The sequence below is a fragment of the Sander lucioperca genome, chromosome 3, assembly GCF_008315115.2.
Source record: "Sander lucioperca isolate FBNREF2018 chromosome 3, SLUC_FBN_1.2, whole genome shotgun sequence".
Taxonomy (NCBI): domain Eukaryota; kingdom Metazoa; phylum Chordata; class Actinopteri; order Perciformes; family Percidae; genus Sander; species Sander lucioperca.
This window is the reverse complement of record NC_050175.1, coordinates 35,032,694-35,047,811: the sequence shown is the minus strand read 5'-3', so window position 1 is coordinate 35,047,811 and position 15,118 is coordinate 35,032,694. Positions and strand designations below refer to the sequence as shown.

Sequence of the window (15,118 nt, the reverse complement as noted above, 5' to 3'; positions counted from 1 at the left end):
AAGTGTTGTGTGAGCCTTCTAGCACACAGCTTTTCCCACCAAATTTAACTAGAATGCTTTTGTTGTAATAAACAGTCTTAATACAAGTGTCTGACCAAACTGCATTTATAACTTTATTAATTTATAACTATTACGCTAACAAATTTTATTTGAGACACACACACACACACTTAAAATGAAATCAAATCAAGGCAAAGTTCATATCTTGTGCAGTTAGAGCGATGAAACGTGAGGAAAACTGAGGTGGATACTGTTGCTCTAAGGCCTCGGAGCTGGTCACAGTCACACTAACAGCGCAATGTCCTGTATGTATGTACTGCAGTTTGTCAGAGTCCAGTTTGTTGTACGAGACAACAGCGGAACCAGACAGCAGCAGACGTTTTGTCCTCCAGAGCCGCTCCATGTTTTCTAGGCGCACAGCAGAAATCACATGACAGCACAGCTCGCCTCCTTAGATAGATCCTGAAAAAACAAAAACAAAAAAAAATAAAAATAAAAAAAAACGGCAGCATTATGTTGAATCACTTAGCACCATGGGACACATACAGGTCTCATACAGGCAGTGTGGTTAGCACTGAACGTGCATTCAGGTTAGGGGAAGGTATGGCAGATGAGTCTGGAGCAGGCTGGTACTGGTGGGCAGCAAACAGCTGGCATCGTGTGGTAAGGGGCACGTTCACTCTCATAACAGTGTGCACCGTGTAGCTACGGTTTCTGTGTTGAACGGTGTGAAACGGGCTTTGAGTTACATTTTCTCTCGTTTGGTGGCAGTGTCACACATGATACCCAGTCCTTCCAGAAAAATAAAGAGTTTTTTTGTGATTGCTGCGGGCAAAAATCCTTGATTATGCGGCACGTTTTCTTAAAAATGTGATGGAATATGCGGGATATTTATGCAATGAAATTGCGGGAACTTCCAAAAACTGCGGTTTCATCATGGCTTCATTGCGGGATTTGCAGCTTTTCGATGATGTTCACGTCGCGTAATTATGTCACTTCATAACGTTCCCATAGCAACAGGGGAAAATGGCTGCTCTTGTGTCAAGTAAAGGCAACATTTTTCAACTTTCTGCTAAGATAAGTGACTTTTTTGCAACGAAAATGCTGGGATTATGAAATCATGCAAGTGCATATACCCACATATTTTGCGCGGAAATCGGCAATTTATGCAGCGAAAGTGCGGCGCATTTGAAAAAAATGCGGCCCCCGCATAAATATGCAGACTTTGGCTGATTATGCATTGAATTATGCGATCGCATAAGTGCGTTTTTCTGGAGGGACCTGCACCCAATCAGCGGAGATGTGTCTCTAAACTCGTGGTAATAAAAAAGCAGAGCGCTTGCGCACACGACAGGGTGCTCAAGGAACCGCCCGTTGCAGTTTTTAAAAATGCGTCGCTAACGCTTCATTGGGGCTGAACGTGACCCAGGTAATCCAGATCACGTTTATCCTACCAATTGAAGGATTGCTGTTTGGGAAAGTTCAGAGCCTTGGGTGTCTTGAAATCCTTTTAAACCAAACTTAAGCTTTTGAGAAGATGGTATTCAGCAGGTTTTTACTAAAACGTTTTTAATATTACTTAAAATGCAAGGTAGTTTATGCTTCAGTCATTCACAGTGTGTTATTGCATTACAGGCATTGCTGTGTCCGTTGTACCTGTACCTATACAATCAAACATTACATATACATGTCTTTAAACCAAGGACTGGCAGGTTTCAGACCGGAGCATTGCAAAAATTGTTAAATCTTATTTTAGTTGCTTTTTGTGAGTTGATACGAATGGATCAACTCACAATGGATCAAAATCGTATTGTGGCAGACTTTGAGATATCCGAAAGTATCCTATCGTTGTCCGAAGAACCGATACAATATCGTATCGTGATAAAACTTGTGATTTGCATCCTTACAGGTTACCCAGACAGAGACAGACTTGAAGTTGCTTCGTGATGCTGAAGTCGTGCTGAATAAAATAAAATAGGTGGCAGCAGCAGCAATGTATGAAACAAGCCATGCATCCTGTGACTGGTACACAGAGACAAGCAGACGAGGGGAACCTACTGTATACTGTATCACCTACTGTACAGCACGCTGTCTGTCTGCACTCAAGAGACAGAACAGCACTTCTTCTTCTTCCTCTTTGGCTTCAGTGTAGGCAGAAAAAAACGGGACGTCAAGTTTCATATAGTAAAGCATGTGTGCTTGTATCTTTAAGAGCACTTCACACTTAATACTGAGTTTATGAACTCTTGGTTTTGGGCTGGTTTTTTACTTCATACTGAGGTTATGGAACTCTTTTGGTTTTGGGCTGGTTTCATGAGTCGGCGTGTGTTTACCTGTCTCCGAAAGTGCTGGATGTCACTGCCCGCCACATATTCTTCATCAAACTCCAGTTCAGTGTCCTCCTCACCCCTGTGCTGCATACACACCCTGCGCTCTGCTACTTCCTGAAAATATAAATAAATAAATAAAAAAAAAAAAAAAGGTATCACATGACTCCTATGGTGACTTACATCCAACACCAGGGTTAGGTTTGGGTAAAACCTAGCATCCGAGATCGGCGCTACGAGGGGCATGGGCACAAGGGGACCACTGATGTGGAAAACCACTTACAACACTCCTTAAAAAATAAAAAATAAATTAAAAAAAACTATTTTAAAAAAGGGATACAGGTGGTTAAAAGCACATTAAAAAGGAACCACTAGAAAGGACGGTCAGCTGGGAGTTACCTCCATCTGCCCTGGCTTCTCTACTGGTCTATTGACAACTCTGTGGTAGTCCCCACCAAGACTGCTAGAAACCTGGGTTTAACACTTGACGACCAACTCTCCTTCACTGCTAACATTGCTGCAACCACCCGATCGTGTAGATACATGCTGCATAACATCAGAAGGATACGTCCCCTTCTAACGCAGAAGGCGGCTCAGGTTCTGGTTCAGGCTCTAGTCATCTCACGTCTAGACTACTGCAACTCCCTCCTGATTGGCCTGCCTGTATGTGTCACCCGACCCCTGCAGCTCATTCAGAACGCAGCAGCTCGGCTTGTCTTCAACCTCCCCAAGTTCTCTCACACTACACCTCTCCTCCGCTCTCTTCACTGGTTACCAATTGCGGCCCGCATCCGCTTCAAGACACTAGTACTTACGTACAGGGCCACGAACGGATCAGCCCCAGCTTACATCCAGGACATGGTCAAACCATATATCCCAACCCGCCCACTTCGTTCTGCATCAGCCAAACTGCTGGCTGCTCCCTCACAGCGAGGGAGAACTAATCACTCAACGAAATCCCGACTGTTCACTGTCCTGGCTCCCAAATGGTGGAACGAGCTCCCCATCGATATCAGGATGGCCGAAAGCCTACACATCTTCCGCCAAAGGCTAAAAACACATCTCTTCCGACTATACCTCGGATAAAAAAATAAAAAAATAAATAAATTCTTGAACCTGCACTTTCATATGTCTTTGTAGCTTTGCCTATTTAAAGCTAATGTATTTACACTTACTACTTGTGGTCTGGAGTTTGAACCTTCACAGTTGAAAGCACTTAATTGTAAGTCGCTTTGGATAAAAGCGTCAGCTAAATGACATGTAATGGACAAATTAAAATACATCCTCTGGCGTAAAAATATGAAAATCGAATCCAACATTTCAATAACAGTAATTATTATAGGGTCCCTTTAGCCGAGACAAAAAGGACCCTGAACAAACACTTCTTAAGACTTTGATCAGGATCTGGAGCACGTACTATCTGAGGGTTGGACCAAGATTTTAAAAAGGTCGATGCCACTACTTTTTAGCATTTTATTTTCAAGAAAATCGCATCAAAAATGGTCTTAGAAAAAGGCACAGACGGCAGAGATTGAAGCAAACTACATCTCCCAGAATGCACTCGTGCACACTGCTCCACTTACCTCGTGGTTGGGGTTCAGAAGAATCACCCTGATCTCAGTGACGGGGCCCCAGCTCATGTGGCCCTGCAGAATCAGGTCCCCAGGATCAGCCTCCGCCTCGGCACCTGCTGCCCAGATCTGACAGCACACGCACACGTTAATCAAACTTTATTGACAGAGCACTTCAAAAAAAAGGTCTGTACAGCAGAATAAAAGACAAAATATACAACTACCACGAAGCATAAAATACATACATACAAATTCAGAGACAGAACATGAGAAAAAATAACAGCCATACAATAAAAACGTGGGAAACTGAAACTCTTGGAACTGTCCCCCCCCCCCACCCCAATATGGACTGCATTTATATAGTCCCCTATTTATTTAAGGGTTCAGCGTCTTGCTCAAGGACACTTCGACACCCTCTTTGGAGGAGCCGGAGATCGAACTGGGGACCTTCAGATTACTAACCGACCTACCTCCTGAGTCTGGCTCCAGTTGATGAACATTGCTGGGATAAAAGCCTGACATCCGGGATGTCCCTCCCATCTCGCTATCTCTGCCAATCGGTGTTTAACGCCGCCCAGGACAGTCGTGATTGGTTTAAAGAAATAGAAAACAAGCCAGAGTGTTTTTCCCTCCTATCCCAGAACAGATAGGCAGTGTAGCCAGACCATACCGCAGCGCTGAGGAGATGTCGCTACAAATAATTTATGTGTATCTTTGTCTGTGTCTGTTCTCACGCAGGGTTTCCCCCAGAAAAGTTGTTTAGCCCAGTGGCAAGTGTCTTATATATTTAATTTTTTTCAGAAAGATTCACATTTGTATCGCGATTCAAGCTTTACCGATTCAAAATCGATTCATAGAATTCCAAAAATATATTCATATTTTTTTTAAATAAGTATGTCTACTGCAATCACATGGGATGTAACTACATTTACATACTGCAATTTTTTTTTTTTTTTTTTTTAAATCGAAAATCGTTTTTGAATCAAATCTTGAGCCTAAAAATCGATATTGAATCGTGACATCTTCTGAATCGTGCACCACTACTAAATACATTAAAAAAATAAAAATAAAAAAATCATTGCCACAGGCTTGGGCCTGGTGGGGGGCAACTTAGGCCCAGTGGGTCACCAGGTTTACAAAACACTGGGGGGGGGGGAAACCCTATCATGAGTTTTTTTTTTCTCTGTGCAGGGGAGTTTATGGAAATACAGTTACACATAATTACTACTCACTGTGAGAGTCTGCCCAGCAGCCAGGATGTAGGAGGGGGGGATGTGGAAGGAGAGGTCCCCAGAGCCAGGGTACAACCTCCGGACCACCCAACCACCCAACGGCTGCTCCTGAAAACACAGAAAACAGGACAGGGAGCAGTTAAATCACTTGATTTTCTTCAGTCTGTGGCCCAACAGGTACGTTAGCTCTCCAAGCTAACGTTAGTCAAAGTGTTGACATGCGGATGAAAGCATCAAACTTAAATTAGGTGAAGGAGATGAGAGTACACCCAGTTGTTCCTCGCCTCCGTTTGCTCAGCGCCGTTAACTTGTACGTTTGCAGGAGGTTTCTAGCCGGAAGTTATTGTAAACAAACTTTGTGATTGGGTCTACAGGAACAGACGTTAGTCGTGTGTTCAGGACCCAGATGTATAAACGATATGCAAAACACAAAAACCACGCATGAACAATTTCTCACACTCAAACGGCCCTTTTTAAAGTGAGAATGTGTCACCGCACGTATACTTCAGACCAGACGAACATGCGTTTTTTTTAAGAGATAGCAGCGGGTGTCATAAGGTAGACATGAAACTAAGGTGAGAGATTTAACTTTATGAACAAAACATTTATTTCAAGTCCAGCCATTACTTCCTTGTGTCAATAAACTTGATTTCATCCTGAATTGTGAAGCACTTTGTAAAGTCAATATGAGCTCTGACACTTAATATTTAGATATTGCACGATAGGCCTGTAACAATTATTTAATAATTGTCTAATCGCAATATTTTAAGTAATCCCTGTTTCTTTATTAAACCACAACTAATCTGCAAATAAGAGGCATGGTTTACTTCATAGGCTGTGTACTTGTGTCATTACATTATCTGGGCCACATGGATATAAACAAAAGATGCATCCTGGAATTCATTCAAAACTTTAATTTGTTTGAAAAATAAATACATGAATACATATTTTTTTTAATATATGTAATATTTTTTTTTTTGACTGAGAGCAATTTTATCGTTAATGGCAATTAGTTCTGAGACAATCAATTGTACAGCAACATTTGGAATTCCATCCATCTTCGTCCGCTTATCCGGTGTCGGGTCGCGGGGGGAGCAGCTCCAGCAGGGGACCCCAAACTTCCCTTTCCCGATCCACATTAACCAGCTCCGACTGGGGGATCCCGAGGCGTTCCCAGGCCAGGTTGGAGATATAATCCCTCCACCTAGTCCTGGGTCTTTTGGAATTGTTACAGCTCTATTGCACGATACTAGAAAGCCAGCGCAAATATAGCGACAACTAGGTTGTTACCACAGCAACCTATGCAGATAGATTGGTGATGTCTGAACACACATATCCACTCTGATCACTTGCAAATAACAGTGTCATCAGTCAAGACTTAAAAAGGTCTAAGGTCTGAACGGAGCCTTACCGTCTCAGAGTTGTTCTTCAGTCGGACATATTTTCCGTCGGCGTCAACGTCTGCCACGCTCACGGCGCCGCTCTCCATGGAGCGACTGGACATCTTGTAGGCCGGCGAGCTGCCAGAGGCTCCCTCGTACTTGCGTTTCTTCCCTCGGAGCTTGCGGCTGCTGTGTTCATGTGTCCGAGCTATGGCTGCATGCTGGGAGGGGCTGGGTGACAGATGCAATCTGAGAAGAAAATGACCAAATATTTCCGATTTATGAAAGCTGGGACGATACGATTTTGTCCCGATTAGATTCTTTCGCGATTGGATTTGTATTGCGATATTCATTCACTGCGATTCCAGAAGTATGGCGATCCGACTGTATCGAGTATTGGGATTTTCTTTTCCTTCTTTAACAAAAACAAAAGTTGAATAATACACTTGTAGAGACAATATATCGTGGAGACATTTCTAAAAAGCGATTGATTTCTAAGAAGAATGCACATCACATGTCAGTCAGACATTTATTTCATCTGTAAAGAAGAACATAACATGGATTTTCTGCTTTCTCTTGGTTTTGCTGGAAACATATGTAGTCGCTGTCAGCGCTACCGTGTAAACAGAATATATTTAGGTGAATCAAAAATCTTTAGATTTTAGAAATCGTCACAAAAAAAAGAAATCACGATACATACATGAACCACCCCTAAAAAGCAGACAGTAAAATGGATGCTGCCTTGCTCAACGGTTACATCACGTAGAACTAGGGGTGTTGAAATTTATCATTGCATCGATGCATCGCGATGCGGACAGCAACAATTCTGCATGGATGCAGTGACAGACGATAATTGATTATTGCCTACTGATGCTTTTTTTTTGTTGCCTGCTGTGTTCAGACTCCGCTACATTCAGGAAGTTTCTTTTTTTAAGACCAGATACAATAAAAAGGGCAGTTTATATACGTATATAATCAGACTGCTTGAATTTGTTAATGTGTGTGAAAACCACGTGTGGCAATATATAATAATATTGAGGTGACCCGTCGTGATATCGAATTGATTCCAACCGTTGACAGGATAATAGTAATGGAATGGTGAGACCGGTGAAGACTCCCACCCGTGTAGATCCCGGGCATACCTCTGCTCCTCCACCTCCAGCATCTTCCTGTAGGCGTTGATCTCCATGTCTAGGGCAAGCTTGACGTCCAGCAGGTTTTCGTAGTCTTCCAGCTGGGCGAACATCTGGCTCCTCATGCTCAGCTGCTCCTGCTCCTTCTGATCCAGCCGGTGCTGCCAGACCTCCCGCTCCCGGTCCAGAGTCCGCTCCAGATCCTGGCAGCGGCCCTCCAGCGCCGCTTTCTGACAGAGACGGGAACAACTGAATGGCAGCAGCGGGGAAGAACCAACAAAGCTGGCAACAAACGGTCTGGAACCATAACTATCGTATCGTTAAAAAAAAATAAATAAATAAAGTTGATACCGGTACTGATACAAATACTACTAAAAACAGCAGATGTCTGAATGCAGGTTTATCAATAAGCCAGCTAAGAACACACAACATGTAAATAAGTCAACGATTTAAGACGCCGCTTTAAAGTATCATGGGAGTAAGGAATACTGTGGCTGGTGCATATTCATTTAAAGCTATAGTGCATAGTTTCTGGCGCCACCATGAGGAATTCTAGGTAATGAGAACAAAACTGTCGTCGCGTTCACATGACACAAGCCTTACGTGATCACGTGATCGCGCACCCCCCTCCATGCAGTTGCTAGTAACCAAGGAGGACACAGAGGATTAAAAAAACATTTTTACCTCTTTAGAAGAGGTAATTATCTTCACTCGAGTTTCTGCGTGCAAAATTTTCCGGACGCCACAATCTTCTAAACATAGCCATACTGAGAAATACAGAGAGAGTTGTGTGGAGCTGATAGTCTTAATTCATTAATATAATAAAGTTACGCACTAAAGCTTTAATACTGTATGTGTGTGGGTTACGGACCGCACTTACATCTTTCTGGTACTGCTGGAGCTGGGAGCTGAGGCTCTCCACTCGGAGCTTGGTGGTTTCCAGTTCGTCTCTGGTGGCTGTAGCAACCTGGTTCTTCTCCAACGCAGCCTGCTGGGCATTCTGCAACTGCAGCACACAAAGAAAAATAAATAATTTTATTTATTATATTATTATATTATATATTATATATATTATATATATATTATATATATATATATATATATATATATATATATAGATATATATATATATATATATATATATATATATATATATATATATATATATATATATATATATATGTCACGTAATGAAAAAACTAAAACCACGTGCAATAAATCTGGACACTTTGAAACGCATGATCCTAAATTCCACGTTTGTCCCATACACTAAAAATAATGGACGTAGCAGCAGTAGCGTCACCCATTGGTTAGTGGACTGCTGTTTTGAAGCCTTGAGTTTGGCAATTTGGCCATCGCCCTCTTGGTTGTTTGAAACCAGGCGTGATGATTTTTGACGAGAGCGTGTAGCAGGCCAGGATGACGCCAGGCCAGTGCTGTTTATGGTCTCATGAAGCACTGCAACTTCTGCTACTTGGGCGGAGTGATTTGCTCGCAGCCCCTGAGAAGCCCCGTGGTGAGGAGCAGAGAGTAACAACGGTGCTTTTAAGGTGTTGCGCTAATCACTCGCCCAAGTGGCAGTGCTTCGCCTTTCTGAGAATATAGTTCCCAGTAGGGCTGAACGATTAATTGCATTTGCGATAATATCGCGATATGTTAAAACGCGATTTCCTAATCGCAAAGGCTGCGATTTGGTCACATGACTCGCGAGAGCAAATCAGTCTGCACTCCGCAGAGAAAGCATCAAGTAGCACGCTAACGCTACACTGTACCTTGAGCTGATTTCTGTAATTCAAACAACTCTGAGTTGTAGTTTAAAACTTTTACAGCCCTTTTAATAAAATGAAGGGTTTTATTCTGGTTCGAGTCCATACATGCAGTTAATGGATACAGACACGCAGAACTGAAGGCTTAGTTGGCAACTATTAGCTAGCTCTGATTAGCGGTTAGCTCCGTTATAAAGATATGGAGTGGAGGAGCTGCCACTGAGAGGGGTAACAACCAGACTCTGATAAATGACGTTCGGGGAGCTTTCACAGCAGCGTGGCCGCAGTGTTTCAACAGTTTTATTAGTACAGTTAATCCCACGGCAAGAACACCAGTAACTAGCTAACGCAACGATAGCCTCTCTGCACTCGGCAGCACGCAACTTCACGAGGGGGAGGGGCTGGAGGCAGCTCCTCTCTGTAGACTGTTAAAAAAATAAATAAATACACTGTTGTGTGTGTGTATATAGTATATTTTTACTTTAACTGTCTAGTGTGTAATTGTGTGTTCATACTATAAAATGATTTATTGTTTGTCTTTGTTGAATAATACAGAAGACAAAGAGCTTAAAAAATAATCAAATCGCAATATTTGGGAAAAAAAAAAATCGCAAATAGATTATTTTCAAAAATCGTTCAGCCCTAGTTCCCAGTATGTATACTGTTAGAAGATGGCTGTGTCTCATGTGACCTTGTTACTTGTACAAGCTGTTACTATACAAATCACAATATGTAAATAGGAAAATGTTAGCGTTATTTTGTCACTTATTGGGAGCAGTAGGTTAGATGGAGCCAGTTACCTCCAGGATCTGTGCTAAGCTAGGCTAGCTGTGGGTGCGTCAGACAGAGTTAGGACACGCACAGAGATGAGAAGGGTATGTATGGACTTATCCAACTCTGGGGGTTACGGTGAATAATCTAAAGTCCCAATAAGTCGGCGTGTTCCTTTAAGGTACCAGCTAACGCTAGCTAGCTAGCTTGTTTGGCAGAACAACATATTTCAGGCAACCAAAATGTCCCATTTAACTTTGCTGAAGTGAAAACACACAGTGGGAGGGTCAATGTTTAAGATGAAAACACAGACAACACCAAAAAACAAGTTGAGGTCTATTTTAATGTCCACAGTGTTAGCATGGTTAACATTGCTAAGCCTCTGTCCTGATCGACAGGTCCTAAAGCATCCCCTGCTTTAGCGTCTATTTTAAAATAAATGGGACAATCATTTACTAAATGAACATAATACCGTATTGAAGGAGACTGATTGAAACTAGCGATTGAGACCATGAACTCATGAAAATGTTTACTGAGGTAATAAATCAAGTAAGACGTAGGCTCATTTTCTCATAGACTTCTATAGAAACAAACTGCTTTTGCCAGTGGAGTCGCCCTCTGCCGGAGGTTAGATAGAATGCAGGATAAGGCGCTTCCATTATTGGCTTCACTTTTTAGACCCAGAAGTTTTGTCTTTTATTTGTACAGTCTATGGCCTGTACCTTTGAACTGAACGTCCTGTCGAGCTCCTCTCTGTACTGCTGCATCTGAGACTCATGGTCGTGGCGGAGTTGCTGAATCGTCTCCGACAGTTTGCTCTCAAACTCTCTCCGCTGTACCGAGTCCACCTCCACCAGACGGCTGTCCTGTCGGCTTCGGATCTCCAAGACCTCCTTCAAAAAAAAAAATTTAAAAAAACACATTGATAAAACAACTGCGATCAGCCTGGGGCAGATGAACACTACTCCAAGGAAGACAGGAATGGGTGGAATTTAAAAATTGTGTTGAGGTGGATGTTAGAAATGTAAAGATTGCCATCTTCGAATAGAATACATGTTGAGGTGAATGTTAGAAATGTAGTTAAGATTGCCATCTTAGAATAGACGTTTGCCATTTTCACAGGGCCGTACAGGTACATTGGAATTTTTGTGCATTGCTCTTAGAGTCAGCTTTACAAAACATATGAGAAATACAACAGTGAAAATATGAAGCTATATATAGAAAATAAATAAAAGTAGAATATAAAAAAGAAAACAGCTTTTAAGATAAATAGTCGTAATTGTAAAAAGGCAATCAAAAACATACTGTATTAAAAAAATACTACTATTATTATTGCACCTGCTGATTTTTTGTATTACTTGCTTAGGGCCGTGCGTGCGTTTCACCTGCTCACTGATGTTCCTCTGGAGTTCCAGTTGCTCTTTGAGCGTTTGCACCTGGTTCTCCATGTCCACCTTCCTCAGGATCTCACCGTTCAGCTGGTTCTTTGTATCGCCCAGTACGCCCTCTGCCTGAGGAGGGGACACACACACGGAAGATAAGGGGACTCAACTGATAATCGATTTGTCCTTCATCCCAAACCGTAAGGAATAACTGAATCCTCATAGTCATTTCTTGTTTACTACTAATTAAAAAGACTTTTAGTCAATAACTGCAGCTAGTTTTAGGGGAAAACACTGCGGCATTCTGTGACAAATAAATGAAAAAAAAAAAAAATGTAATCATTGTTTTAATTGATTTGCTAAATTCTATGATGGCTAAGAAACTTTTGATGACTTTTGTAGGGCTTCATGTCAACAAAAATGCGAAAAAAAAAAAATACAAAAATGTCAGAAAAAGCAACAAATTTACAGACAGGCACACAAAAAAACAAACATGGAACAAAAATGAGAAAAAAAAGCTGCATGTTAAAAAAAAAAAAAAAAGTGACACGTAGTAACAAAAGCAAGTCAATAAACTCCATGTGTGGCCCTTGGTGTGATTCTCTTTTTCCAGTGTGGCCCTTAGTGAAAATGTGTTTGACACCCCTGCACTATAGCTTTAAAGAGCTCAAACGTGGACAACATTGTGTCTCCTGTTAGCCCTGTATACATACATACATCCATGTGTAAATTTGGGCTGCACGATATGAGGGAAAAAAATATAATTGCGATTATTTTGACTGCTATTGCAATTGCGATATGATTCACGATATTGAAGGGAATGAACATTTTTTGTACCAATACTCATTGAAAAAAAAAAAATAAGGAAGTTAAATAAAATTGATTATAGTGCGATTTTTGCGAGGACCTCTTTATTCTGTTGGATAGATTTGTAGGCCGCGCCACCACAATACTTCATTCAGAATGGTTTGACAAATATTTTGTCTTAAATAAAATAATCAGGGTTTCCCCCAGTGTGTTGCAAGCCTGGTGGCCCACCGGGCCTAAGTTGCCCCCCCCCCCCCACAAGGACTAAGCCACTGGCAATTATTGATTTATGCATTTTTAGGACAATTTTTAAACTACAGTAGGGCGGCTTGATTGTAAACTTAGTCATATTTTCAAATCTCTAGTTAGCTGTTAGTACTGACTTAATGTTGGTCCCTAAGGAATCCGTCTTTCATTTTTTTAAATTCTAAATTTACTGATTGTGTCCATGATTCGGTTATCACAGAAACTCAGGCTCTACATTTAATGCTGCCATCAGCCTGGGACTGGCCCCATCCTGGCCCTCCTCGAAAATAAAGACACTTGCCACTGGGCTAAACAACTTTTCTGCAACACTGAAAAACTGCAATTTGGATATTGCACTAGTCCAGATAGCCATTCCGATTAATTATCCAGTCCTAGTGTCAATCTAGTTTCAGTTCATACGTATTCCAGATGCTCCTGCAGGTCGGCCACTTCTTCAGCGAGTCTCCGGTTCTCAGACAGCAGCTTGGTGTACTCGGCATCCTTGGAGCTCAGCATCGCCTCCACTTTCCTCCACTGGGCCAACGCGTTCGCCAACTCGCTCTCCTTCTTCTGGTTCCTGAAGGGGGACAGCATCAGAACAATTAGGAGCAGCACAGAAAAACTACTGAGCTAGTTCTCTAATGTCACACCAAACTCCTATCAGATGTGTGTAGGTCTGACGCGGCCTCTGTCAGCCATCCATCCATCCATCCACCAGACACCTTCTAAGGAACTTCTCTGCAGCAGTGGAAGAAGTATTCAGTTCCTTTACTTAGGTAAAAGCGCCAATACCACACTATAAAAATACTGTTTCAAGTAAAAGTCCTGCATTGAAAATGTTACTCAGTAAAAGTATGTACGTATCATCAGGAAAATGTACTTCAAGTATTAAAAGTAGAAGTACTAAATGCAGAAAAATCCTCCCATTTTAGAAAGTGTAAAGGATCCTAACAGTTGTGTGTTTAATGGTCTAATCATTTCAGCCTCCAGACTTGTAGGCCGTTACGTTGTTGGTTAGTTTCATTTATAATAAAAACATAATTTATAAACTCCATGTGTTTTGAGTGCAAAAATCTTAATTTGTTAAGTAACTAAAGCTGGCAAATGAATGTAGTGGAGTAAAAAGTACAATATTTCTCTCTGAAATGTAGCGGAGTACGCCACTGAGGGCAGCGGGAGCTATGAAAGGAGGATTATTTCTGAGAAACATGCCGCTTGGTGTATTGAATTCACTCCGAATTATACAGCGGCACTGAAATGTAGAAATGCCAATATGTGTTCTGCAGGTAATGTTACGTGCGTCTAACGCCAAGCAAGATTGCATTAAATGAGCTCATTTTTAAACGGAGTCTGGCGTAGCAGCTTCTCTGGCACCTGCTTGCTCGTATATAGCTAATTACCCTATCCGCTACTAACGTTACCTGGCTTGAAGTTTCCTGTTCTCCTCGCAGAGATTTCCACAGTCGATCTGCAAGCGGGCCCTCTCTCCGGCCAGGCCGTCCAGGGACTTCCTGACATCGGCCAACTCCTCCTCGTACAGCCGCCGCACGTTGCCCATCTCCCGGCTTTTCGAGTCATCCTTTTCTTCCAGCTGAAACAATATGGAAGACCGTTCACTCTCCAACTCTTGAACCCGCTGGATGTAGTTGGCGAGGCGGTCGTTGAGGTGTCGGAGGTTATCTTTCTCCTGAATGCGGGACAGGCGGGTCGGGCTGGTGCTGGATGTGGGCAGGCCGGTGGTGGCTACGCTGCGGCCGGCGGAGCGGCTCACGGAGCGGCTGGAGCGGCTGCTGGAGGCGGCGGCAGCGGGGGTCGAGGTAGCAGAGGCCATGATGATGGTGGTGGTGGTGGTGGGATAGAAACTTCTGTAGCCAGGATCCACAACCAGTCCAGATAGTTATAGTGCAGTTAGACTAAGACATACAGCTACAAAACTAGCTAGGGGCCACAGTAAAGTAACGTGACGTTGTTATCACAAGCAACTGATGCGGTGGTCTTTAGAAAAGATAAAAGTCGCATTGAACCACTCTGGAAAGTTCATCAATCATCGCAGCACATGGTAATTCTGGATGTGGTCCTCTGTACTTGTCAAGCGGCCCGTTTTCCTGCATAAAAGGTGTCCACAGCTGAAATTAATCACATTTGACGAGTAGACGCACTATCAAGAGCGCCGCTAGCGACAAGTGAGCCGAAGTGACGCAATACAGTTCCGGGTAAGGTTTTCAAAATAATACGTCATTGACAAACGTTTTAGCGTGTAGTACAAACTACCAACGTAAAACGTATATCATTGTAAGTTAAATTATCATTTAGTTTGCAAAATTCACCTTATTGCAACATAAAGCCTATTATTGTCACTGTGTCACTATATCCAACGTTTCCTTGTGTCGAGAATGTCTACCATTTTACAAAAATAGACATAGGCTAACGTTTCTGGTACTTTATTTTGCATACAGGCTACATTATCAGATATTAATTTGTTTGCCTTGAAATCCGCTGGC

At 42.3% G+C, this 15,118-nt stretch overlaps 1 protein-coding gene across 3 annotated transcripts; it reads right to left on the bottom strand.

The window, feature by feature from the left end:
• Window positions 1-89: 89 nt before the first annotated feature.
• Window positions 90-14,795, bottom strand: lmnl3 (lamin L3). 3 transcript variants are annotated; one of them, XM_035999884.1, is made up of 12 exons: window positions 14,039-14,795; window positions 13,038-13,194; window positions 11,568-11,693; window positions 10,905-11,075; window positions 8,526-8,651; window positions 7,655-7,875; window positions 6,542-6,761; window positions 5,131-5,238; window positions 3,911-4,027; window positions 2,334-2,444; window positions 2,074-2,141; window positions 90-462 (listed from the first exon to the last, which is right to left on the bottom strand). In XM_035999884.1, exons 1-11 carry the CDS (start codon window positions 14,446-14,448, stop codon window positions 2,103-2,105), a joined length of 1,806 nt encoding a protein of 601 aa, XP_035855777.1. In that variant the 5' UTR covers window positions 14,449-14,795; the 3' UTR covers window positions 90-462; window positions 2,074-2,102. The 3 variants fall into 3 exon arrangements, with proteins under 3 accessions (XP_035855777.1, XP_031148590.1, XP_035855778.1); XM_031292730.2 differs by lacking the exon at window positions 2,074-2,141 and having other exon boundaries at window positions 14,039-14,794; XM_035999885.1 differs by lacking the exons at window positions 90-462; window positions 2,074-2,141; window positions 2,334-2,444 and having other exon boundaries at window positions 3,930-4,071.
• Window positions 14,796-15,118: the final 323 nt, after the last annotated feature.